Source organism: Mesocricetus auratus, unplaced genomic scaffold (genome assembly GCF_017639785.1).
Source record: "Mesocricetus auratus isolate SY011 unplaced genomic scaffold, BCM_Maur_2.0 Super-Scaffold_100707, whole genome shotgun sequence".
In the NCBI taxonomy this organism is placed as follows: Eukaryota; Metazoa; Chordata; class Mammalia; order Rodentia; family Cricetidae; genus Mesocricetus; species Mesocricetus auratus.
Window position 1 is genome coordinate 6968499 of NW_024429269.1, and position 26801 is coordinate 6995299.

At 39.9% G+C, this 26801-nt stretch overlaps 1 protein-coding gene across 2 annotated transcripts in view; it reads left to right on the forward strand.

Moving 5' to 3' along the window:
• The window catches only part of Kpna3 (karyopherin subunit alpha 3), a 75789-nt gene that overhangs the window by 14945 nt on the left and 34043 nt on the right, over positions 1 to 26801 (forward strand). For both annotated transcript variants that reach the window (XM_040740498.1, XM_040740497.1), the window contains exon 2: positions 23207 to 23251. In XM_040740498.1, coding sequence (XP_040596432.1) covers positions 23207 to 23251 — 45 coding nt within the window. The remainder of the gene's footprint in view (positions 1 to 23206; positions 23252 to 26801) is intronic.

The window sequence follows — 26801 nt, forward strand, 5'->3', positions numbered from 1 at the left end:
TCATACACATGTATAGAATTGTTAGCCACTTTGGAAAACAGTTTAGTACTTCTTCAAGGTGTTAATCAGAGTTTTGACCCATGGTTTTTTTCCTGTGTATATTTAAAAGATAGGAAAGATACATAAGTAGTAGCAGTATCACAGTTTCAAATGTCCCCTACCTGAAGAATGAGTAACTGGAGTATAGTGACCTGTGCAGTGGAACAGTGCATGTCTGGTGCTGATACATTGCAATATAGAGGAATTTCATAGGTGTCAGCCTAGGGCTGTGTAGATGGCTGCACAAGCATGAATGCCTGCGTTTGGAATTGCGGGGACAGGCAGATCCTGAAGCTCATTGGCCAGCCTAACCAAGTTGCTAAAATACAGTTTCAGTGAGAGACCTTGTCTCGTAAAGCAAATGCTGAGGTTAGTGAATTGATTCAATGGATACGGGCACTTGACATTATAAGTGTGGCAGCCTGAAACCCATGTTCAGGTGGATGGAGAGAACCTACTCCACAGAGTTGTTCTCTGACCTCCACATACATGCTGTGGCATGTGTGCCCCCTCATTATGCACACACAACAATAACAAATGTTTTAAAATACTGAGTTTGTTATTTTATGTTATGAATTACATGTGAATAAAAGCAATTATTATGAAAAGGAAAAAGATAGTTAGGCCTAGTTGTGCATACCGGGCATCTCACTGCTCAGGGGGAAGCAGGAAGGTGGGGAATTCAAGACCAGCCTGAGCAACACAGATATACTGGCTAGTTTTATGTCAACTTGACACAAGTTAGAATCATCAGAGGTGCGGGGTCCTCAATTGAGAAAATGCCTCCATCATATGGGGCCATAGGCAAGCCTGTAGGGCATTTTCTTAGGGATTGATGGGGAGGGCCCAGCCTATTGCTGGTGTTGCCAACCCTGGGCTTCTATAAGAAGGTGGGTTGGGAAGCCGTGAGGAGCAAGACAGTAAGCAGCATCCTCCATGGCCTCTGCACCAGCTCCTGCCTCTAGGTTTCTGCCCTGTGTGAGTTCCTGTCCTGACTTCCTTCAGTGATGAAATACAATGCAGAGATGTAAAGCAAACCCTTTCTTTCCCAACTTGCTTTGTGGTAATGGTATGATAGCAATAATAACCCTAAATGAAACAACAGATAATTTAGGCATTTTGGTTTATGTAGTCAAAGTAGCATATGGAGTTCTGACTGTCAGTGATTGATTAATAGTTGCTTAAATTTTCCATTTTTGGTATAAGACCTGGATAAAATACATTTATTTCAAAACAGTTTAAAGCGCTGAAGTATTAAAAAGCTTGTTTAACCTTGAGTGGATCCTATTCTTAAAAAACCAAACAGCTATTTGGTGAAATTATAAATTGGTAGGGTTTTGTCTAGGGGTTTCTTATAATCCTGCTGCTTGGGGCCGAGTACACAGTATTACTACTTAAACTATAAAACTGGAGTTCTAGAGTTAGAACAGTGGCAATTCTGGAAAACAGGGTGCTGCAGAGGGAACAAGCCCAAACAATTATGTATAAAATCCGCCAGATCGGTCAAACTCTAGTTCTGTGCATGCGGCAGTACTGGGTAAGCCCGTGTGTACACAGCTGAATGCCAGGGCATTTAGTGGTAGAATGTCCTGAATAGATTCAGTTGCAGATGACAGTCTTTAATGAGGAAACCTAATATGAAAAGCATATAGTGACTACTACAAGAAGACAAAACAGTAGAACATAAAGCAGCACAGCAGAATGTTTGGACTGTAATTACTTTTCATATAACTAAAACAAAGACAGCTTGTTAGACTGCAAGGAGCAAGTAAGAGCATCACTCTTAGTGCTGGGGCTTGAACTCAGGACCTCATGCTCTGTCTCCAACCAAAATCCGAATTTTCTTTGATTTCTCTTTCTTGAGTTTTGAGCTACAGTCTCACTGTATAGTCCTGGCAGACTCAGAAGCTACTATTAGATCAGACTAGTCTCGAGCAAACTTTTAGAGATTCACCTGACTATACTTCCTGTATTAAAGGCATGTGCCACCACAGTAGGCCTTCAGCATTTTTTTTAAAGATTTATTTATTACATATACAGTGTTCTGCCTACATGCCAGAAGAGGGCACCAGATTGAATTATAGATGGTAGTGAGCCACCATGTGGTTGCTGGGAATTGAACTCAGGACCTCTGGAAGAGCAGTCAGTGCTCTTAACCTCTGAGCCATCTCTCCAGCCCCGGCCTTCAGCATTTTTAATATAAAGTGAAAGAGGTCTGAAAATTGAAACAAAGTCATTGTGGTATGTATATTCTGAACACCTTCAAGTTTTTGTATGTATGGTACATATATTTGATGTTGGTATTCACACTGTAATTGTGTAGAAGGATGAGGTGTAAGTTGAGTGGTCTGCATATATATATATATATACACACATATATATATATCTAACTGTACAGCAAATAACAATTTTTAAAAAGATGTTTATTAAAGAGCTATTGGGGGGCTGGGGAAAAGGCTCAACAGTCAAAGAGTACTTAACTGCTCTTGGAGAAGATCAGGGTTTTGGTTCCTGATACCCCCACAATGTGGCTCACAACTGCCTATAATTCTAGTTTCAGGGAATCCAATCCCCTGGGTCTCTGGGCTCTGCAGGCTTCTGCACACACGTAGTACCCATACATATACAATAGATGCTAATAAGAAGAGCTATTAGGAAAAGTACTTTACTGGCTCAAAGATAATGCTTGTATTATCCTTGTTTCTTAAATGAGTACTCTGGTCCAAGGCCGCATAGCTAAAGAGTGGTAGACCTACTCATGTCTTCACATTGCATTGATCACCCTTGGCATTAGTTAATATATGTTAATACTTGTTACACAGTGGAAGTTGAGCTAGGTCTGATTATGAAGACATTTGTTATATTTCAAATTCTTCGCAAAAAATGAGTGCATTGTAAATCTAGATCCAGTTCTAAACACCACCAAATTATAGTACTGGAAAGAGCAGATACGGAGCCAGCAAGAGATTTCAGACAAACTGGAGCAAAAGGCATTACTGTTTGTTTGACAGGCTGAGACAGGGAGGGTCACTGCATTTGAGGCCAGCTCAGGCTATTCTAGTGGACCTTGTCTCAAAACTCTACCCAGACCTCAAAAGACAATGCTTTCTTCTTGATACATTCTCAGTCTTTTTACAAAAGGCTCAACTTGACAATCATCAGGCGTCTATAAAAGTCTATGGGTTCAAAGAAAGCATCTCAGCAGACAGCTCTCATGATTCCTGAGAGCTTTTGGGTTTTAAAGGCACAGAGTCATGTTAGTAAATTCATTCATTACTTGAACACTCAACTGAAGAATGACATCAAAAAGAATTGATTAAGTCAGAAAGGCTCCAGAAATATACTAATGGGTTGCAGAAGGCCTTGTGGCCTATTTCAGTGAGAATTTGCACTGCTTATGTTCCTCATACTAGTCCCCCACTGTCACCTTCTTGCTGTTCAACTGTGGCATCTGTCCACTGTCAGGACTTTAATGTCTAAGAAAGTATGTAGGTATATATCCTAGTTAGGGTTTCTGTTGCTGTGATGAAACACCATGACCAAAAGCAAAGTTGGGGAGGAAGAGTTGGTGTGGCTCACATTTCCACAGCACAGTCCATCGTTGAAGGAAGCCAAGACAGGGACTCAAGCCGTGCAGAAACCTGGAGGCAGAAGTTGATTCAGAGACCATGGAGGGATGCTACTTGCTTGCTTGCTTCTTATGCTTGGCTGAGTCTGCTTTCTTTTAGAACCCAGGATACTATCCAGAGATGGCACCACCCACAGTGGGCTGGGCCCACTGGCGTCAATCATTAATTAAGAAAATAGAGGATCTTGTGGAGGGAGGCATTTTCTCATTTGGGATTCCCTCCTTTCAGATGACTCTAGGTTGTGTCAAGTTGACGTCAATTAGCCTGCACAGTATTTGTGTTTTTTTTTTTTTCATTTTGCATCAGGAATCATTCACTAAGCTTTATTTTCAAGTAGCTGTATTGAAAGATAATTAACATAATGATAAACTGCATGTAAGGATAAACTTATGTTTTGTCACATGTGTACATCATGAAGCTGTCATCAAATCAAGATGACAGGAACACTCATAATTCTTTAATTTTTATTTGTGGGTGTGAGGGAGAAGAGGGAAAGGGAGGCCAGAAATTAGAATTCACAGAGTCCACCCCTCGTTTGAGGTATAGGCAATTGTGAACTGCCTGATGTGGGTGCTGAGAATTGAACTCAGGTCCTGTGTAAGAGCAGCAGGTGTTTGTTTGTTTGTTTGTTTTTACAAAACAGTGAGTCATCTTGACACCTCTAATAATCAATCACACTTTGTACTTGTTCTATTTCTAATTTGGTTAGCATTCTTCTTGAATTAAATTATTCCACGATGCTGCCCTAAGATTTTAAATTCTTGAGACACAGTCCTGTGTGAGACTACCTGCTGCCAGAGTAGTTTATAAGAGGGTGTCAGTTTTAACTGTATGGAAGAAGTTCACCGAGATGTGTAGGCTGTGGGTGTGGCTTGTCATTTCATGATGTCTATTTAGTTACAGGTTCTTTACAATAAAAATTTTAATAACAAAACAAGACAATTTAGCATAATTAAGTTTAATGTAATATATACTGAATATCCAGTTGTGCTGCTTAACTGCAGGAACATGTTCTGAGACACGTGTTGGTAGCTAATATTGTTGTTCTGTGAACTAGATGGTGTCGCCAGTGATGCAGCATGGCTTCTTGATCAGGTCAAGAGCTGGTAAACATGTGTATGAGACTGATGTTGGTATGTTACAGTTGTTTTAGTCAGGGTTCACTACAGGAACAGAACCCAGGGGATTGGGTTACGAAGTCAACTTTAAAACAGTGAAAACAGAACATACACCTGAGAGGCTGAGAACCTGGTAGCTTCTCTGTTCTTGAGGTTGGTGCCTCAGCAGTCAATTAGTTCCACAGAGGCCATCTCTCACTGGACGGGGGTGTGTGGTGAGATGCTTATGATTTATTAAAGCTTTCTTGAGGAATAGCTCAGAGCAAGAGGGACAGCCAGAAGAGGAGAAGGCAGACGATCTTCCTGTCAGACCCTTTTTATCTGCTGCTACCAGAGGACCCTGTCCATGGTAAGGGTGGTCATGGTGGCCCTTCCCATGTCAATCAGGGTCTTCTGGAGAGTTCTCAGATGAGTAATGAAAGTATAAATAAAAGGAGTACACTGAGGGCCAGGTGGTGGTGGCTCATGCCTTTAATCCCAGCACTCGGGAGGCAGAGGGATCTCTGTGAGTTCGAGGCCGGGCTGGACCGACAGCCTCCAAAACAATACAGAGAAACCCTGTCTCGTAAAACCAAAAAAAAAAAAAAAAAAAAAAAAAAAGATTACACTGAGAAATTATAGTAAAATAAATCTGTAGATCAGTAATGTACTTGTTTGTCAATGTGTGCGCGCGCACACACACACACAGCTGTATATACTATATCCACCTGGCAAGGTGTTAGGTTTATTTACTTTAGTTGGCATCACCACAACCAAGTGAGTATGATATTCTGTTTTAGTTAGGTTTACTCTTGCATTAACCAAAAGCAACCTGGGGAGGAAAAGCTTCCATATCACAGTTGATCATTGAAGTCAGGGTAGGAACTCAACCAGGGCAGGAACCTGGAGGCAGGGGCTGATGAAGAGGCCATGGAAGAGTGCTGCCTACTAGCTTGCTCCTCATGGCTTGCTCAGCCTGCTTTCTTATGCAACCCAGGACCACCAGCCCAGGGGGTGACATCGGCCACAATGGTCTAGGCCCTCCCCATTCATTAACCACTAATTACAAATACACCCAATAGGGTTGCCTACAGCCTGATCTTAATGGAGACATTTTCTCAATTGAGATTTCCTCCTCTCAAATGATTAGCTTGTGTGAAGGTGACACTACCCAGCACACATTGTGACATCAACATCACAGTAGTGACTTTGGCAGTAGATGATAGGAATTTTTTTGTTTCCTTTATGTTATGGAGTGAGAACCAGATATGTGGTGTGTTGTTGTATGGTGTATGAGTATATATTCAGATTATTACATATTTTGGTGTTTAGGGTCTACATCACTTGTCTTTTGTTCTAGTTACTATTAGAGGCTAAATGTTTAAAATTTTGCGTAGTCTTACTAGTACAAGCAGAGAACACAGACCATTCCAGCTCATAATTCAAGATATGAAACACAAAAGGAAATAAATATTAATATGCAGACACTGAAACTAAAATAGACCAGGCAGGTTTGCTAAAAATTAAAAATAAACCCACGAAGATGAAAAGCTTAATGAACATACGAAATGAGGTCTAAAATTGGAAATCTAAGTTGCCTCCTGTGGAGAACAAAAAGGGGGTAATAAGCATTGATAATTGCCTACTTTGTAAAAGTGACAGGTGCTCTTATTAATGTTTATCACTTCTCAGAAACACTCTTTAGGTAGTTTAACATCTCTCTTTTGTTAAAGATAAGGCAAATGGATGAGATGAGAGGAAAGTGATGAGTTCAGTTTGGAATATTATGGGATTTGTGGCCATATCTGGGTGGTGATCCAGGAGATACCTTAGCTCAGGTGAGAACTATTCCTTAAGGTTGTTGGGCTTGTGGAAAACTCCCAAATCTTCATGAATAGAGTAGTTTATTTAAAGAAGCTGCACTTGAAAGGATGATTCATGTGTTGATTTCAGATCTGAAATCTTCTGTACATATTTACAAATCTGTAGAGTCCAAAAGTAGATTATTGGTTTTTATGACATTGGGATTGACTGTTAAAGAACACAAAGTGTCTTTATGTAGATAAAGTACTAACAAGTACTAAATTTAGGTACTTAAGGTGGATGAATTATATGGTATGTGAATTAGATTTCAAAGGAATTAAAGTGTTTTCATATTTTGATATGGGTTAAACTCTGGAGACAGATATTTCTATTTATTAGAAAACTAGCTAAATATTTCCTAATAAGTGTGTTCTGTTCATAAGCTGCCTAGAAAGTGTATATATAAAACTGTGCAATTCAGAATTCATGAGGAAACATCCAAAATGTCTTGTGGTTATTGTCATTGAAGGCATATATGATAACCTGAAATGGATTTTTAGGGCCTATGGGTTTTTGATACAATTTAGGGAAGAGCAATGTGGATGGATGGAAGAGGAAGACCAAAAGGAAAGAAAGTCAGGTGTATGGTATTATGGAAGTTAGGGAAATGAAAGTTAGTAAGTAAATGATATGCAACCAAATAAGGATTGAGACCCTCAATTGCAAGGCTGATGATATTGGCAAGATTAATGTTAGTGGAATTGTGGATAGAATGAAATGAAGTAAGCATGGATGGCTTTATAATGAAATTTGACTAATGAGGACAGTAATCAGTAAAAAATTGGAGAACACATGTTTTTAATGAAAGAAACTTGGTGTACTTATGATGATGGGGGATAAGGATGACAAAGGAGAAGGGATAATTCATAAAGGGACAAGAGGGTATTAGAGTTGGAGTACAGTTAACTTTCCTTGCTCTGTGTTTTTTGTAGGAGGAAAAGAAACAGTATGTTTGGGGTCCCTGATAGGAAGTTGAATAATTGTTACTATATGACACTTTCTGTTTTCTCAGAAGGAGGTTTTGAGGCTGAAGAAATGGCCCAGTCAGTGGTTAAGAGCACTTGCTGCTCTTGCAGAAGACCCTAGTTTAGTGCCTGGCACCCACATTGGGTGGCTCACAGCTGGTTGTAACTTTAGTTTTGGGGAGATGAGATGCCTTTGTCTTCTAGGCACCTGCACTCATCATGACTATACCTCCCAAAGACATAGCACATATACACACAATTAAAAATAAATCTTAAAAAGAGTCATGGGGGCCTAGTTGTCTGTTATGAAGGAGGAGGACATAGTAATGGGAACTTGAGAAAAGTGACATTTGTGCAAAATCAGATCAAAGACTGAAGATTGTCCAACAGTGAACTTTAAGAGTTTAACTGAGGCTACAGACCTAGAATTTGTCATTGGAAATTGAATAATTTCTTTTCTGTTGACATACTTAGCAGCCCAGCTTTTGGAATGAGAATGGAAGCTATGGACTTCTTTGTCATAGCAGCAAGATAGAAGTAGAGAAGCAGAAGTATTGATGTATGGAAACTGTAAAAGAGGCAGCCAGGGCATAATGGGAGGAACTCAAGGAGATAAGGGTGTCAAGTAGCCTTTACCCTTGTAGGCCAATTTGCCAAATGACTAATTAGCAGGAAATTGTCCAACCACCTTAAATTGTGTTTAGAGAAGTTCAGTGTTGCTTCTGAGGACAGGGACTTGCCAAAGTAAAGAATAGTATCAGTGGTGTTTATTAGAAAATTGCCCATTTCAGCCGGGCGTTGGTGGCGCACGCCTTTAATCCCAGCACTCGGGAGGCAGAGGCAGGGGGATCTCTATGAGTTCGAGACCGGGCTGGACCGACAGCCTCCAAAATAATACAGAGAAACCCTGCCTCGTAAAAACAAAAGAAAAAAAAAAAAGAAAGAAAATTGCTCATTTCATGTCAACTATTGCACACATCACAGTTGGTCAATGAAATACAAAGCATGTAAAGAAATCATCATCGTTGGAATGAAGCATCTAGATTTTTTTTTTTTTTTTGTTCTTGTGGTTTTAAACAGTATCTTATTGTGGCCTCAAACTTGCAGCAGTCTCCTGTCTTGGCTTTGCCTGGGATTACAGGTGGTTGTTTGGGTTTTGAGACAAGATTTCACTCCATAGTCCAGGCTGGCTTTGAGCTTTTGGTCCTCCTGCCTTGACCTCCCAAGTGCTAGGTTCCAGGTATGAGCCACCATTGCTGTGCTGTAGTTGGTTCTTTTTTTTTTTTTTTTCCCAGATGAGGGTGGTTTGAGACAGGATCTCTCTATGTAGCCCTGGCTGGCTTTGAACTCTCAGAAATCTTCCTGCCTCTGCTTCCCACTGGGATTAAAAGCATGCACCACCATGCCCAGCCTGTAGCTGGTTCTTGTGGGAAAAAGTTGCCACAGAATCTTGAGTCATGGTGAAATGAAAACTTCAAGGGGAAGAGTGGAAGTATGTTGTGCCTACTAAGCCTCTTGAACAGGCTGTTTGAAGATACCAGTTGAAGATACCAGTAATATAATCAGGGTTTTGATTGGAAAGGAAAACTAAGCTAAGCCACTTGACAGTCTTTAGTGAATATAAGGGAGATGTCAGAAATGAGAATGAACACAAGTAGATGTTGGCAGATAGTGTTGGAGGGTGTGGAGATAGATGATACATTGACCATCATAGGTGTAATGTTGGGAGCTTGTGTTGTGGCCACTACAGTGATGATTAACTATAATATTTATTGGGATCTTTCAGCATGCCACAGGTACTGCTTCTGTTAGAAATATTTGCTGTAACTTGACTGATTGGTCTTAGGAACCTTATGAGGTACTTTCTTAAAGTAAAGAAACAGGAGGAGAGAAGAAGGGGAGAGAGAGACAGACAGATGGACACACACACACACACACCTCAGTAGTATTCCCCAACTATCAAAGCTTGTACATGTGGGATCAGTGATACAGATCCAGACTGACTCCAGAGCAGATGTGGCATTATAGGGAGTACACTAATGTATTTGTCTTGTACATACACACGTAGTCTGTGTTGAATAATTCATTTGGTTTATAATTACCTTAGAGGAAAACAGTAGGATTATGATTTGCTGTAATTTGGTGATGATTGTGTAATGTATTTTATGTGTTAACCTAGAGCCACAGGTAAATGTGTGGCTCTTTAATTAGCAATATCAGCATCTGTAATTGAGATAATTTTGTTTTGTTTTTAATTTTTGTTATCTTTAAATTTCATGAACTTTTTTAAAATAAAAAATAAATAACCTTGCAAATATATAAAAACATCATCACACATGGAAATTAACCAGACCAAAGTCTATACAACTCAGTGAACAGTTAGAAAAGGTATTTGCAGTGGAAACTGTGGAGCTTCATATTAAATTTTATACTTTCAGTATTGAATATGCATTATGTACTTACCTACTTGCTTTGGTTTGTGTGTCCTCTCCCCCCCCCCCCATACTGGAATGTTTTAAAAAACAATGCTTTTATACTGCCCCAGACTTGGTGCTTGAGAAACACTTTGGATTGGAGCCAGTAGTCTGTAGTTAGTAAGCCATAGGATTCTGGGATAGGCTAAAGTTTGAGAATTTCTAATCTGTAGGGAGATGATGCCAGAGAAGTGTTAGTAGGGGTTTGTTGTTTGTTTGTTTAGGGCTATACTCTGAATTGAATTATAATGGGTACCTAGTACTACTACTTTGTATTTGATGGCTGTAGCTTGTTTTTGTGACTGGGCAAAAGTGTCAGTGGATCTCTAATTCTACAATGTCTTAGGGTGATTTCTTAGTGTTAGCAAATTTTACTAGATTGTTGCTGGAAATTATCAATTGTTCCACATTTTTGTGAATGCTTGGAGATATTATACTGGTTGAGATATAATTCACACTGTATTAGTTTATGGAGCTTTTATTCACATACTGTTCAGGTCACTCATTTATTGTCTGCTACTCAGTGGTTTTTGATGTGTTCCATGAGTTGTGAAAATGCACAACTGGTATTACAGTGTTTTCACCATCACATGCTGTTTTCTCCCCTCCTTCCCACATCTCCCACTCCCCATATCTAAGAAGCATTAATCTTCCTGCCTGTAGATTGCCAGCTCTGGGTATTTATAGGACTGTGAGTACAGTATGTAGCTCAAAGTTCGTGGATGTTACTAGTACGTATTTTTGTTCCTATTTTGTTGCTACATCGTTACTGAATATAGTACATTATATGGGTTAATGAGTTTTAGTTTCTCCTAGTCCTTCTAATACATACCTGCTTTTTTTTCTTTTTGTACTAGATAGCAAATACAGGACTTTGCACACGTGAGACAAGTTTTCTACCCTACCATTGACCTGCAACACTAGACCTCCTTTTAAAAATTTAGCTGTCCCGAGCCGGGCGTTGGTGGTGCATGCCTTTAATCCCAGCACTCGGGAGGCAGAGGCAGGCGGATCTCTGTGAGTTCGAGACCAGCGTGCTCTACCAAGCGAGTTCCAGGACAGCCTCCAAAACAATACAGAGAAACCCTGTCTGGAAAAACAAAAAACAAAACAAAACAAAAATTTAGCTGTCCCTTAGACAACATCTCTGGTTTCATGTGCGTTTCTCTGATGAGTTTACTGGTCATTGTCTCTCTTCTTTGGAGAAATGACTGGCATATCTGCTGTGCTTTAATAGTGTTACTTGTCTTTTATTACTGTTAGCTGTAAAGATCTGTTGTCTCTTCTATTAGATTTATACAAACCTCCCAATCTAGTGTGTGGGATGTAATTCTGTTGTGGGGTATATTATATCAGATTCCATTTGTGATGTTAGAAATCACTGATAATCATCGCCTGGACCCGTGAATTTACTTAGTTGTGATGACATTGGAATTAATTCTGAGTTTGAAGTAACATGTTTTTTAAGAGATTGATGTCTCATTACCCTATGGCTTTTATTGCTTTCCAGAAGTAGCTTTGTCATGAATACCATGAAGCATGAAAGCTTACTTGGTGGCAGTCCTTGAAGGGCACCAGCCCAACACAGAGCAGTTGTCTTCTACCTGCCACTACTAGAGAGGGTAGTTTTGTGTCCTTATAAAGTCTAAAAAGCCAAACTGAATCTGGATATTATTTTGTCTTTCAACTGCCTTTCTTCAAGTATAATTTAAACGTTCCAGTTACAGTGCTTGGGAAACAGTTGATATGCCAAGGAACAAGTATATTGTGGCTGTTTATGTTCATTAAGGTACAAATTTTATTCATACAATTCATAGATTGTAGTATTGTTTTAATTTTTGGTTTGCTTACAGGGGTGTGACTCCTGCTGTGATCTGTGCTGTTCTGAACTGGTTGATTTTTTTTGTCAGTGTAGACTTAGGCTGGGTTTGTCATCTGAGAGCCTATATGATAACATTATGTTTTTATTTTAAGTTAATACTCTTATTTATTTATTTATTTATTTTGGTTTTTGGTTTTTACGAGACAGGGGTTTCTCTGTATTGTTTTGGAGGCTATCGGTCCAGCCCGGCCTTGAACTCACAGAGATCCGCCTGCCTCTGCCTCCCGAGTGCTGGGATTAAAGGCGTGCGCCACCAACGCCCGGCCTCTTTTTTTTTTTTTTTAACCAATTTCTGTTAAGGGCCATTGTTTCTTAAAATGTAAAACTGTTAATAAACTAGACCAATAAAATACACAATTTATAAAGCCCAATTATAAGTAAATCAAATGACTACTTTTTTGGGTATAGGTTGTTTCACCCTGCCTCCTGTTAGGGTCCTTTCCCCTTAGTGCACTACAACACAGTGCTCTATCCGTGTGCATTTGGTTTTGGTTTTGCACTTGGAGTCTGTTGACTTCTTTTTTAATGCCTGTTTTTTTGAGACAGGTTTTCTCTTTGGAGCTCTAGCTATCTGACAACTCACTCTGTAGACCAGGCTGGCCGTGAACTCATAGAGATCCACTGCTTCTGCCTCTTGAGGGCTAGAATGTTGATTTCTTGAGCATTTTCTTTTCTTAAGTTGTAAATTCTCAGCTGTTGTCTCTTTAAATGTTGCTTTTGTTCATTGCCTTTATCTCTTTGGATCCTGAGTAAACAGGATATTATAATTTACTGAACCTGCTATTTCTTTTCTGTATTTATCATTGTGTCTTATATTTACTAAGTGTTGCTCCCTCCTTTTTCCTTCTCATTTTCTCTTTTTGTTTATTCATTCTCATCTCCCTTCTCACATTTAGGATCCTCCTAATACAGCCACCGGAGTGCTTGGATTACAGGCATGCATCTCTTTACTGAACTCCTGATAACTGTTCTAACTTACTGATTTTTTACTTTTATTGATTTACTCTGGTGTGTGTGTGTGTGTGTATTAGAGGACAGTGTGTATTAGTGAGAGTTTGTTCTCTCCTGCCATGTGGGTCCTTGAGGGCTCTCAGCAACCACCACAGCCAGCAGTGTTGATCTGCATGAGGCAAGAAGGAAGTCTGAGTCAACATTACTTGGTAGCTGGTGTTAGTTCAGACTTCTTGAGTCTGAAGTTTATTTTAGGCATATTTAAATATTTAAGTACAGCTCAGTTTGGGAAAAAGTTTCTTGGTGTAACATAATCCAGTGTGGACAATAAAGCTTGAAGCATAATCACCTTGAACTTTTTTCAAAGTATATGTCACCTCTTTCACTCTATGTGTGCTGTGCATCTTATGGTCCAAGGGAGGATCTGGTGAGGTCTTGACAGAAGTCATCAGGCTATATACCATCTCTGGTCCTGTTTGTAAGAGTCTGGGGGAACCAGATGTAACCTCCATCATACAGATAGTGCAGAGCTCATCAGGCTATACACCATCTCTGGTCCTGTTTGTAAAAGTCTCGGAACCAGATGTGGCCTTTGTTAAACAGATAATGCAGTGTTCTCCCATTCCCAGCCTTCTGGGTGAAAAATAATAACATGTTCTCTCAGAAGAGACAACTCTGTTTAACATTCCTGGATTCCCCAATGCCCATCTCTCTGTGAGCAGAAGAACCTCCTGCTTCTACAGGTTCTAGGGATTGAACTTAGGTGGCAAATACATTTACCTGCCAAGCTATCATATGCCCCTTTTCTGACTTAAGTTCACAGAATCTGTATTAAATCTGACCAAATCTGTAAAAAACTAACAGGTAAGTTGATACTTCTGTGTTTTATTACTGTATTTCAGCTTTTTGTAATTTTTCTGTTTTTCAAAATTATTTCTGATCACTTTTTCTTTCTTTTTTTTGTGGGGGGGTTCGAGACAGGGCTTCTGTATGGTTTTGGAGGTTGTCCTGGGACTCACTCTGTAGACCAGGCTGGCCTCAAACTCGCAGAGATCCTTCTGCCTCTGCCTGCTGAGTGCTGGGATTAAAGGTGTGCGCTACCAACACCCGGCTTTCTGATCACTTTTTATACTCTGATTTTTTAAATTGTGTCTCAACTTTAAATGTTTGCTGTAGTCAGTTTACATTTTATAACTTAATTCCAGATCCAAAAAGGGTGAATTTGCATTCTCTTTCAGTTGTTGCCATTTGTTCTGATTTCTGATTATGGTTCTGTTTATTGTGGTTTATTTCCTAGTGTCTAGGGACATGATTAATTTTCAGAGGCTGCTTTTCTGTAGTAAACATGCTCATCTACCTGTGTTAGAAACAGCCTGTTGCAGCCATTTTGAAGTTCTGACTAATTTTCTTAGTCTCTGCAATTTTCATCTGGGGTGGGCCTTATTTCTGTTCCCTACATGCGATAGGTGTTTTATTTATCATCATAACTTTCTTGTCACTTCGTCTTAGAACTTTTCCTCAAACTTAACCTGATGCTGTTGCTGTCCGGGAGTTCAGCAACATAGTACAGCTGCGCCGTGCCCCCCCCCCCCCATTTAGTTGTTATGGAAAAGCAGCTATCAGGCCTTTTCTGAGAAGTTACTGGTTTTATTATCAAGAAGACGATTTTGCTAAAGGTACAAGATTTCTTAAAACTCACTGCAGTGGCATTGTCACACTTTTCTCCACACACCCAAACTTCAATTCTTGTAGACGAGATCTCATCTATTCTGTGTGTGCTCAGGTTTCAGTTCTCTGAAATTATGTATTTTATGCGTTTGGAAAGTTTCCAAGTGAGGTGTATTGTAGTAACTGTAGAGTGGCAGAACTGACAGGAGATAAGGTGGATGCCTCTGGGAGTAAGGTCATTGGCTTAATTTTGGAAGCTGAGTTCCACACTGACTTTTGCAATGTAGAGAAGCAGGGAAGCCGGTAGTGTTGCTCATACTGAAACTGTAGGCTCATGAGGGGAGGCAAAGGGAAGGCAGGCATACTACTGTGAGTCCAGAGGATAGGGATTGTGCTCAAAGGCAGAGAAGGAAGACACCCCAGACCTAGACTATCATTTCCCCATTCTTTATGTTCTGCATGGACACCCAACTTATTGGCTGGTGCCCACCTATGTTAATGACAGGTTTTCTTCTTTTCACTTAGCTTACCAACATAAAGGGTACTGTCCTTTGAAATACCCTATGTAAAGACATACCTAGACAGTTTAGTTGTTGTATAAAATGCCAAGCAACCTGGAGAAGAATGAACTCAGTGCCTACAGAAGCACTGAGAATAATTAGTGTTTTACCATCTACTTGGCCATATCTAAATCTCATAAATTTACAACCAGATTTAACATCACAGGGATTCTACATTAGATTAATTGATAAGAGTTTGAAATCTTTTTAAATTGTTAATCAGCTTTCCTATACCATGACAAAGTACTTTGGATAATCAACTTCCAGGATGAAAGGGTTATTTATTATTTAGCTTATGGTTTCAGAGTTGGAATTCACGGTCTTTTGGGCCTGTGGCCACACAGTGTATTATGTTGGGAGTGTATGGTGGAGGAAGGCCTGTTCATTCTTGGCAGCAGATAAGCAAAGAGTTGTTAGGGAGAGGCCACATCCCTAAAGACCCTTTTTTTTCTCCCACTAGATTCTGCTTCTTAAAGACTTCTAACTTCTCAGGATTACCATAGGCTAGGGAACTTTGGGGGATACTTATCCAAATCATACCATTAGCTTGGAGCTCTTTAATCTCACCATCTGAATTTATTATGCACTTGTTACTGGCTTAGAACAGTGTTCCATGATGTGTCACAGTTTAACCATGGGAATGCTTGGTTTGCTGTTTTGGTGGTTTGACTACTAGGAGTAAAGCTGTTGTGAACATAGGGATACAGGTTTCTTATGAAAATAAGTTTCTTTCTACTGGGATAAATGCTTATAAGTTCACTCTCTGGGTCCTATGGTAGTTGCATCTTTAGTTTAAGAATGTCAAATTGTTTTTGAATTATTGTTCTGTTGTATATTCCTCAACAATGTATGCAACTTCATCTTGCCAACATCTGGTGTCATCACAAGCTTTTCTGTTTATCTGTCTGTCAAGCCATGGGAGAATCCCAGGGATTTTGATATGAATTGTTCTATAAACCTGTATGAGTATGGGAAGAACTGACTTCTTCATCAGGTTGAGTCTACTACCTGATGCTTCTCCATTTAGTTATATAACCATTGGATTCATTTTAAACTTAAAAGAAGTGGTGTGTGTGTGTGACACGAGTGTGACAGGAGTGGTGGGGGGAAATGTGTGCACAGGTTTGGAGATCAGAGAACAACCTTGGATATTGATCCTAACTTTGTACCTTGTTTGAGGCAGTCCCTTTTTCTTCTTCTGCAGATGCTTCTGGGGATTCTCCTGTCTCTGCCTTCTGTTTTGCATAGCAGTGCTAGGATTACAGATTTATACCTTACCTGTGTTGTGTAATCAATCTCTCTGTCTGTCTGTCTGTCTGTCTGTCTGTCTGTCTGTCTGTCTCTCTGTCTCTCATTGTGTGTTGTGTGATCTCTTTCTCTCCCTCCCTCTCTCTCCTCCCCTTCCCTTCCCTCTGCCCTCTCCTCCCCTCTCCTGTCTCTCTCTGTTTTTCGAGACAGGGTTTCTCTGTGTAGCTTTGTAGACCAGGCTGGCCTGGAACTCTAAGAAATCTGCTTGCCTCTGCCTCTCAAGTGCTGGGATTAAAGTTGTGCGCCACCACCACCTGGCTTTGTGTAATTTCTCCATACAAGTCTTATTTATGTACTGTTAGATTATAGAAATCCAGTTTGATTTGACTACAGCTGTCTTGCCAACTGCCCTTTTCCCCACCTTGTGATCTTGTGCCCCACTGAATGGAGCAAAGTTAACAATCTGAGGTGCTTGGGAGGTGACTCATTTGGTGTACATTCAGGGTTTATGTTTGTGTGCATGTGTGTAACTGTTCTAATGGAGAAAGAATGTTTCTCTTCTATAGTTAGTTATTTGCTATATCCTTTGAGATGGTCTGGTACTGAACCTAATGTATGCTGAGTTTTAGCTAAGCTGCTGTCCTGCAGGTGCCAGTGATCCTCTTGTCTCTCCCACCCAATACCCCAATGCAGTGGTTACAGATGCAGGGAGCCACTCCTAACTTTTTATGTGGGTGCTGAGGATCTGAACTCAGGTTTTCCTGCTTATACAGCAAGCAGTGACAAAGGTGAGCCATAGACACCGAGCATGCATCTTTCAAAAAAAAAAATAGAATACCATGAATATTCTCAGGAACTATGTTCTGTTCTAAAACCTTTACTGGTACCTGAAACTATGGTATGGATAGTATTATACCTTGTATATAACTTACTTTTCCCTTAAATACAGACACTGGTGATCTGAATTTAAATGAACAAATTAGGAACAGAGATTAACAGTAGTGAAAACTGCTGTAACAGTATATTGTAATAACTTTTATGTGACTTATCTCTCTCCCCACATACTGTATCATATTGTACTTACTCCTGTGATGATGATTTGAGGTGGTTCACTGCCTACATGATGAGATTAGATGAAGTAAGGCGAGATGAATGAAGGCAGTTGGTCAGCATTGGAATACCATGTATGGGTTACCTGAACACAGGACTGTGCCACTCACACAGTTAATGGGATAGCTAACACGGTGTTAAGTAATTACCAGACAGAACAAAGGGATGACTTGTATGATGGGTGAAATTTTATCATGCTACTCAAAACTGCATAGAATAGTTTATTTTGTGATTTTTTTTCTCCATTGAGTTTGTGTGCATTATGTGCATTTGTGTACACATGTGCATTCTTATTGGCCTGTAAGAAGGAGCCAGAGAGGACCTAACATCTTCTGCTCTATTACTCTCTGCTTTTATACTCCCTTGGGACAGTCTCTTACTGAATCTGTAGCTGGTCACTTCAGCTTGGCTGGCTATGGAGTTTCTGGGGCCAGTCTGTCTCTACCTCCTAATAATTCTGGGGCTACAGGCATGCATGGCCATGCCGTGTGTGTGTGTGTGTGTGTGTGTGTGTGTGTGTGTGTGTGTGTGTGTGTGTGTGTGTGTGTCGTGTGTGTCTGTGTCTGTGTCTGTGTCTGTCTGTGTGTGTCTGTGTGTGTCTGTGTATCAGGAGTGAGGTCTGGAGTTTTAATTTCAAGTCCTTATGCTTGTATAACCAACATTATTACCCACTGACCAATCACCCCAGCCCCCTTTTAATATTTTTAGATGCAGTTGACAGTGGGTAAAAACTTGGAAAGTAAAACTCCTGGTATGGTAGAGCTACTATGTAGGGGTGAGCCCACAAAACTCTTCATGCCCATAAGGGCGGAGATATGGAAATTAGCACAGGTAAAGATAAAAGGAAGCAAAAGAAAAAGGAAGCCCTCTTTGAAAGCCTGCTACGCTTCTGATTCCCCAGCTTGTGTGGTAAATAAACATATTCCATATTGCATTGACCTCCTGTCTCACTACTATATATTTGTTAATCTTTTGCTTAAGAGTTTTCACATCTGTACTCATAGGGAATATTGGCTTGCAGTATTCTTGTTACTATCTTGTCCTACTTTTGGGAGGGGGTGATGTTATGATCCCACCCCCCAGACATTAGAAAATTTCTCCATTTAAATCTTCGGAGCCTTGATAGGAAAAAAATTTAAATTACAAATTTCACTATTAATTGTGGTATTGTAAACTTTTCTGTTGCTTAAGACATAGTAGTTTGTTTTTCGGAAGCTCATCCAGTTAACAAATTTGTGCTTCTAGTTATTCTTTATTCTTGTGATGCTACAGACTCTGTGTGTCACTGCTGTTTTGATTTCCAGTATAAGTCAGTTGTGTACTGCTTTCTCTTTACTTTCTGTGTTTAGTTTTTCCTTTCTGTATTTTGTTAGTTATGCTGATTTTGCTTTCAGAGAGAATAGAATATTGTTTCTTCTGCTTTTTCTTTTATTTCCTTTATTTTGAAATTGTTTTTCATTTCCTGTATGAGTGTTTTGCCTCCGTGTCTGTGTTCCACATATGTACAGTGTCAACACGATGACAGATCCTCTGGGACTGGAGTTCCAGACAGTTGTGAAGCACCCTCACGGGTGTGGGAATCAAATCTGGGTAACCACTGAGCCGTCTCTTCAGCCCTTATCAGTGTCTTTGCTTTGTTGCTTCCTCCTTGTTTTGTTCGGTTCCCACCCCTTACTCTAGCAGCTCTTTTAAAATAAAATAAAGTATTTTAAAAGTCATCTTTGTCTTTAAATCCAAAGGAGTCATTTGAGGTATATATAGTTGGACCATTTTTAAAGTTCATTCTGCCAATTTCTGACTTGTTTAGAAAGTTAAATAGTGACAAGCTGAATTTAACAGTCACATGAGATTGTAGGGGCATTTCATACTCAAACCATAACATTCTGTTACTGGCTTCTCATAGACTTAAGGTCAGATACATTCAGCAAACTTCGAAAGCCCCTATATTACAGTTTCAGCTTTGTTCAAAAATCCAGCCTTCTCTGAGACTCAAGATAGTCTCTTAACTGTGTGTCCCTATAGAATTAAAAGGAAATGAACTTTCAGTCTACAGTGGCACAGAATAAACACTCCTATTCCGAAGGGAGGAATGGAGACCTAGCATGTAAAAGACCAAAGACCAAAAAACTGAATCCTTGAGGGTGAATGCCAACCCCAGTAGCCCGTGTCTGGCACCTGAGCCCTTAAGTGGATGCCACTGGGTGGCCTCACTCTACAGCTCTACTCCTTGCAGGACACATGGCATGGCCTTTTTTGGACCAGCTTCACTCAGCCTTTATATCTTCCCTCTGACATTTCCTCTGTGTTCCTGACATTTCCAGCATGCTGGGGTCATCATTGCAATTTAGGTGTTACCTTAGCTTTAGGAAGAGGCCTCATAGGTTGTCTGTGCAGTGAATCTATCTGACCCTGGTACACATTGCCTGACCTCTTCTGAAACATTGGTGTAAGTCTTCATGACCCTTGAACCCTTGTATTTCTTTTCATGCATGCAAAATTGGACACTGAGTTCTGCTGTGGCTGTAGTGGCCACATGTCTTCATAGCTTAACCCAGGCAGTATACTTCTCTTGGCAGTCATGTTTTTGAGCAGAGAACTTTTGTGGAGGTATTAGTTTTTCTAAAAGATTCTCAGTTTTACAAGTCTGAGCTTTAGTGGATGGGATATTGCCTTTAGGGCACCATGGATGTGTAGGTGTCTTCAAAAACCAGAAGAGGGTGTTGCATTTCTTGGAGCTAGAGTTACAGGTGGTTATGAGCTGCCCAGTATGCATGCTAGGAACGAAATTCTCATCCTCTTGAAGGTCAGCAAATACTCTTAACCCGTGGGCCAAGTCTTAAGCCTGACAAAAACCACTTTTAGTGTGTGAGTACAACGTGCAGTTTTTCTTTACTGCCCTAACCTCCTTAACATTTATAGCAGCGTTGTCATATTTCTGTCTGCCACTTTTAACACCCCTTTCCTTATCTCATTGCACATTTTTACATACTTCTGCTGTGTTTTCTGATCAGAATTTTTGCTGTAAACCATGTTAAAGGCAATGATTACCATCTATGCAATAGCCTGATGCTAAGGTGTCTTAAAGTTTCCTTCTTCAAACAAATTAGTTACTTTTGAAGTCAGCCTTATGAAAATTTCCAGGCCATAGCCAGAATGTAGCCAGCTTCCTTCCTTCCTTCCCTCCCTCCCCCTCCCTCCGTTCTTCCCTCCCTCCTTCCTTCCCTCCCTCCCCGCTTCCCTCCCCCTTCCCTCCCTCCCTCCCCCCTCCCTTCCTTTCTTTTCTCCCTCCCTCCTTTTCTTCTCTCCCTCCCCTCCCTCCCTCCCTCCTTCCTTCCTCTATCTATTCATCCATCCATCCATCCATCCATTTATTTTTGCCAAAATGTAACACAGATAGCTTTTTGTCCAGTTCTTGTAGAATCTTTGTACCCTAATGGCACTTTATGAACATAGTGTTTACTGTCTGTATTTCTGCTGACATCCTAATTTCTAATTTCCCAAGCTCCTAACAGAGTGGCCAGTTGCTCGCTAGCACCTGTTTCTAAATTCTACATTTCTCTTGCATACCAATTCCAACAACCTATCAGCATCACATGGGTTGTTACAGTAACTATGACCAAGAACCTGAAAGAAGTAGCTTAAGGAGGCAGAGTTTATTTTGATTCACGGATTGAGGGGATATAGTCTATCATGTTAGGGAAGGCATGGTAGAGAAGCATGTGACAGTCACTCATACGGGACAAGGCTGTAACAAGAAAGCAGTGTGTTACTTGAAAATATGAGTAGTTAAGAGATAAATTCATTGGGTATAAGCCTCATCTGATGGGCTTAAGCTAAACTATAATTTACTGGAAGAATGAGGTAGCTTATGGTTGAGGGTGTAGGCATTCTTGATTCTGTGTTACAATTTCTTCCTAGAGAATTTAATGACAACTCCTTGCTTAGAACTCAAAGTTATTACAGGTGATTGTTCTGCTTTCTGTGGTATTTGCCAAGACACAAAACAGAAGAAAGTGAGGTAATTTAGATTTCCGACAGAAAATATACAAAAGAGAGGATATAACTCTGTATGCTCACACTTTCGTGCACACACACACACACATCGCCACCACCAATAACGACAACAAAACACATACAAAATCCTGGGTGCAATTTGTATAGAAGAATAGGTTACTGATAGCTAAGCTACCTTGCAGTTTATACGAATCAACCAACAAATGTCTGATAAAACCAATGTCAACCCTCCCCCTGACAGGATTTCTCTGTGTAGCCCTGGCTGTCCTGGAACTCACTTTGTAGACCCGATTGTCCTTGAACTCACAGATAACACCTGCCTCTACTTCCCTACTGGGGTTAAAGGCATGTGCCACTACTGCCTGGCACAATGTCAGCTTTTTAGCTAATTACAATAAATTATTTAAAAAGGAATTCTGTTGTTGTTTGTTGTCTTTATTCTTTACTCTTTTTCTTTTGGGGGCCTGCCACTCAGCTCCCAAATCATGACACAGAGACTTATTATTTCTTATAAATGTCCTGACTATGCTTGACTTGTTTCTAGCCAGCTTTTTGTCTCTGGGCTTCTTCTTAATCTTTCACTCTTACTCTGTGACTGGCTATGTGGCTGGATGGCTGGCCCCTAGCGTCCTCCTTTCCTTCTTATCTTGTTTCCTTTTTTTTTTTTTTTCTTCCAGATTTCTCCTATTTATTCTCTCTGCCTGCTGGCCCCACCTGTCCTTTCTCCTGCCTCACTGTTAGCCGTTAAGCTCTTTATTAGACCATCAAGTTGTTTTAGATAGGCAGAGAATCACAGCTTTATGGAGTTAAACAAATGCAGCATAAACAAATGTAGCACTTCTTAGATAATACCATACAGCATTGATCAGGTGCAGTGGCACATGCTAATGATCTTGGAAGGAAGCTAAAGTAGGAGTTTGAATTTAAGACCAGCCTAAGCTATGTAGTGTATCACCGTAAATAAATGACCCAGCTGAATTGTAGTACGAAAAATAAAAGACCCAGAGTCAGAAATGGGGGTTCAACTTGAAGATCAGGAATGCATCTTACCTCAAACGCAGGCTGAAAGGGCTGGTCACGAATGAACTCTTGACCAAGCCTCAAACTGCTGCCTCTCCTATTGACTCTTACTACTGATTCAATCTTGTCTGTGTAGATCTAGGTAATCTTGGACTTGAGATCTCTCTACCTCTTAATCCTGAGTCCTAGGATTAAAGGGGCATACCAACATCTCTAGCTTCTTACTGCTGGGATTCAAGTTGTCTGCCTGGCTTCTATAGCTTGTGACTGACTTTGCTTTCTGAATCCTCAGGCAAGCTTTAATAAATCATAAATAATTTATTACTACAATGTAGTGAGATCTGTCTCAAAAAACATTAAATAAATACATGGGTCAGTTTTTAATTTTTAAAAGTAAATTTGGGGGCATTTGAAGAGATTGCTCAGTAGCTAAGAGCATCTAGGTTCAATTCCTGGCACCTACAGGTTAGCTCATACCCTTCTGTAGTCCTAGGAGATCAGTACCCTCTTCTCATCTCTAAGGGCTGCATGTATCACAGACATGCATTCAGGTAACATATATAAAATAAATAAATCCTCAAAAAATTGTTTAAAGAAGATTAAGTTGGTTCTAAAAAGAGACACCAATTCGCATATTAGCAGTACTGATATTTTGATACTAATGTAATCTTTGTTTTTCTCTTTAGACAATGCGAAGACACAGAAATGAAGTGACAGTTGAACTCCGGAAGGTAAGGGGAGTATACATCTAAAGAAAACCAGTTGAGAGACTCTTCTAGTGGGGATGTGACACCTCACTCCTGTGATCTCAACACTTGGGAGGTAGAAGCAGGAAGACTGAGGACAAGGACCACCTACTACATAGCAAATTTAAGGCTAGGCTAGGCTACATGAGACCCTGTCTAAAAAAACTGGTGCTCAGAGCAAGGAGTAATTTTATTTTTTCTATGTTAAACTTGTGTATAACTTGAATTACGAAAATACTGTGGCCAACTAGTTATCCTGAAAACCACCCAACATACAGCCACATGGGGGGCTACCAAGATGGTTTGGCATGTAGAGGCACTTTTTCTACAAGCCTTGCAACTTGTGTTTGAACCTGAGAACTCATGTAAGGTAGAAGGAAAGAACCCATTCCATAAATTGTCCTCTGATCTTAACACATGCTCCATAGTACACATTCTCACATATAATACATACATATACAAACACACAATAATAATAAGTACAAATCCATATGATTAAATAGTTCATAATTGTATACAGTCACAATTATAGCAGCATCCATTTTACTAAGGATACTAGGTATTTTGAGAAGTATTTTGCCATATTAAAATTCCATAACATTTAGGGAAGATACTCTTTTCTTGATCCTCTTTGGTCTGTGTATGCTAGGTACCCTCTCTATTCCCACGTCCTGCAATAGGAGAAATATTAATTAATAATTGATTGCAAGTGGTGTCAAGATTCTTTTCTTTTCTTTTATTTGGAAAAGTTTAGAGAGTCACTTTGGTTTGAATAAGAGTGGCCTGCACAGACTCCTTTAATGCTTAGAGTATGGCATTAGGAGATGTAGCCTAAATTGGAAGAGGGCTTTGGGGTTTCAAATGCCCAAGCCAGGCCCCATTGCTCTCTTTTCTGCTGCCTGCTGATCCAGATATAGAACTCTCAGTTCCTTCTCCAGCACCAGCACCGTGTCTGCCTGTGTACCTCCATGCTTCCTGCCATGGAGATACTGGATAAACCTCTAAAACTGTAGGTTACCCCAATCAAATGCTTTTTCTTTAGAAGAGTTAACTATGGTCATGGTGTCTCTTCACAACAATAGAACTTTGACTGAGACATCTTCATCAAATTCTATTTTCATGTGAACCTATTTTATAGGAAACAAATAATTTAAATTGCCTATCAAGAAAATACATTTGCTTCTCTATATGCCTGTGTTTCCTAAGATTAGATTTGGAACTTACTTTCAAATCTTAGTATGTTGAATTAGATCCTTTTTCTAGTTTAACTCATTACTAAAACTCCTTTCTCTATTGACTTGCCATGGTGAACCTTTTCAGTCTGAAAGAGAAAAATGTGTCTATATATACAGTTTACCTGACTTCTGGCTCCTGTTATATGAACCCTTGTTTCCAACTTATCTCATTACTGTCTTCCTTCTCTATTAAGTCTGTATGTAGACATTGTACTAATGATCTTCAGACATCTGTACGTCTGGTTTCTATCATATTGTGGACAGAGTTACATAGGAATAAAATATTGTCACTAACTGGCAAATGACAAAGCTTATAACCATCATAATGTAATATGTCTGAGTGTGCGTGTTCAAGGAACAATACTTTGCAAGTTGAAAATCAACTTAAAGCTTGTTACTAGTATTTCCCACTTTGGCACATTATATTAAACTTATAATCTGTTGTTGATGATTGATCAGTCAGGTAAGCTAAAATTGAGAGAAGTTTCACTTGGCTGATCAGTTCAATATTATTTCAGTTAGTTGTAGAAGTCAGTAAGGTGGCTCAGCAGGTAAGGGCGCTTGCCACCAAACTTAACCTGAGTTTGATCCCCAGAACCCACATGTGAAAGGGCAGAAGTAGGTCTCTCAGCCTGGCCTTTGACCTCCACCTGAGTGCCATGGCATGCACACACCCTCTACACACAAAATATTACAAATTGAACTGGATATGGTACCTCACACCTGTAATCCCAGTACTTGAAAGCTTGACAGCATTGCTAGCCTGAGTTTGTGGGGACACCTTTCTCAGAAAACCTGCAAACAGAATAAAATGACTGTCTTAGTGTTCTATTTCAGTTGTTAATTATTATACTGTTGGAATTATTATATTTATATATGTTATATAATAATTATTATTCTAATCAATGCTAGAAGAGAAGGAAGGAATAAGAAGAAGGCTTCTGGGACTAGGAATGTAAATGAGTTGGTAGGTAGAGTGCTTACTACCATGTAAGAAGCTCCATGCTCTGTCCCAGTACTACATAAACCAGTTATGTTGGTGCATACCAGTAATCCTAGCACTTGTAGATAGGAAGATCAGGAATTCAAAGCCATCGTCAGCTACATAGCAAGTTTAAGGGTCAGCCTGGGAATATATGATACCCTATCTATAACTGGTCTTTCCTTGTTCTGCCAGCTCCCAAATAACAACACAGAATTTTGTTAAGTATGAAAACTAGGCCTTAGCTTAGGCTTGTTCCCAACTATCTCTAAAAACTTAAATTAGCCATTTATATTAATCTGCATCTTGTTACATGGCTAGATACTTTCCTCAGTATTGTGCATCCCACTTCCTCTGCATCTCGCTCGTGAATCCCCACCTCTCAGATTCCTCCCTAAGTTCCTGTCTTTGCGGGATGCCCTGCCTATCCTCTTCTGCATGGCTGTTTGCCATTCAGCTCTTTGTTAAACCAGTCAGAAGTGCCGTATGCAGGTGAGTTTAAACAGACACATCTTCACACAGTGTACAAAAAGATTATCTCAATGCCTGTCTCAAAAAAAGATTAGAATATTAGACTGTAAATGAATTTGATAAGCATAAAGTTTAGTTCATAAAAATCAAAATCAATCATAAACAATGTGCAGAAACAGGATTAAAAACAATGCTATTTATAGTTATCCCAAAAAAAAGAAACTATTTAAAATATGGGAGATGGCAAGATGCTTAGCGTGTAAAGGCATTTGTTAGTAAGTCTGGTGACTAAAGATTGATTTTCAGGCCACATGGTGGAAGAGAACCAACTTGTAAGCACAAGTTCTAGTAGGTCTTGATAATAAAAGCCCGGTGTCAGAAAATGCTGAAAGATCAGAGAGACAAAGGAGCAAGCCACAGCCACCTTTATTTCACTGACTTCCCAGCCAAAAAGAGACTGAGCTCCTGTCTCCTCCCACCTTAATCACTTCCTCTCTCTCCCCAGCCATATCTTTTCCTGTCTGTCTATACAGACGACATGGTTAACTAGTGGCTAGCTCTGCCCTCTGCTCTTTAGGCAAGCTTTATTTGTTAAGAGTATAACAAGATATCACCACACCAATTCCTGTGAATTGTTCTCTGACCTCCATACCTGTATTGGTCTACACACACACACACACACACACACACACACACACACACACACACACACACACACACACCTGTATACTGAAAACTGGCATGCTAATGAAAGGAAGAGTTATGTAAACAGTTATTAGCAAGAATTTTTATAGACATAGAAAAACTTATTTTAAAATGTACTCTAGGATACCTAACACAGTCTTGT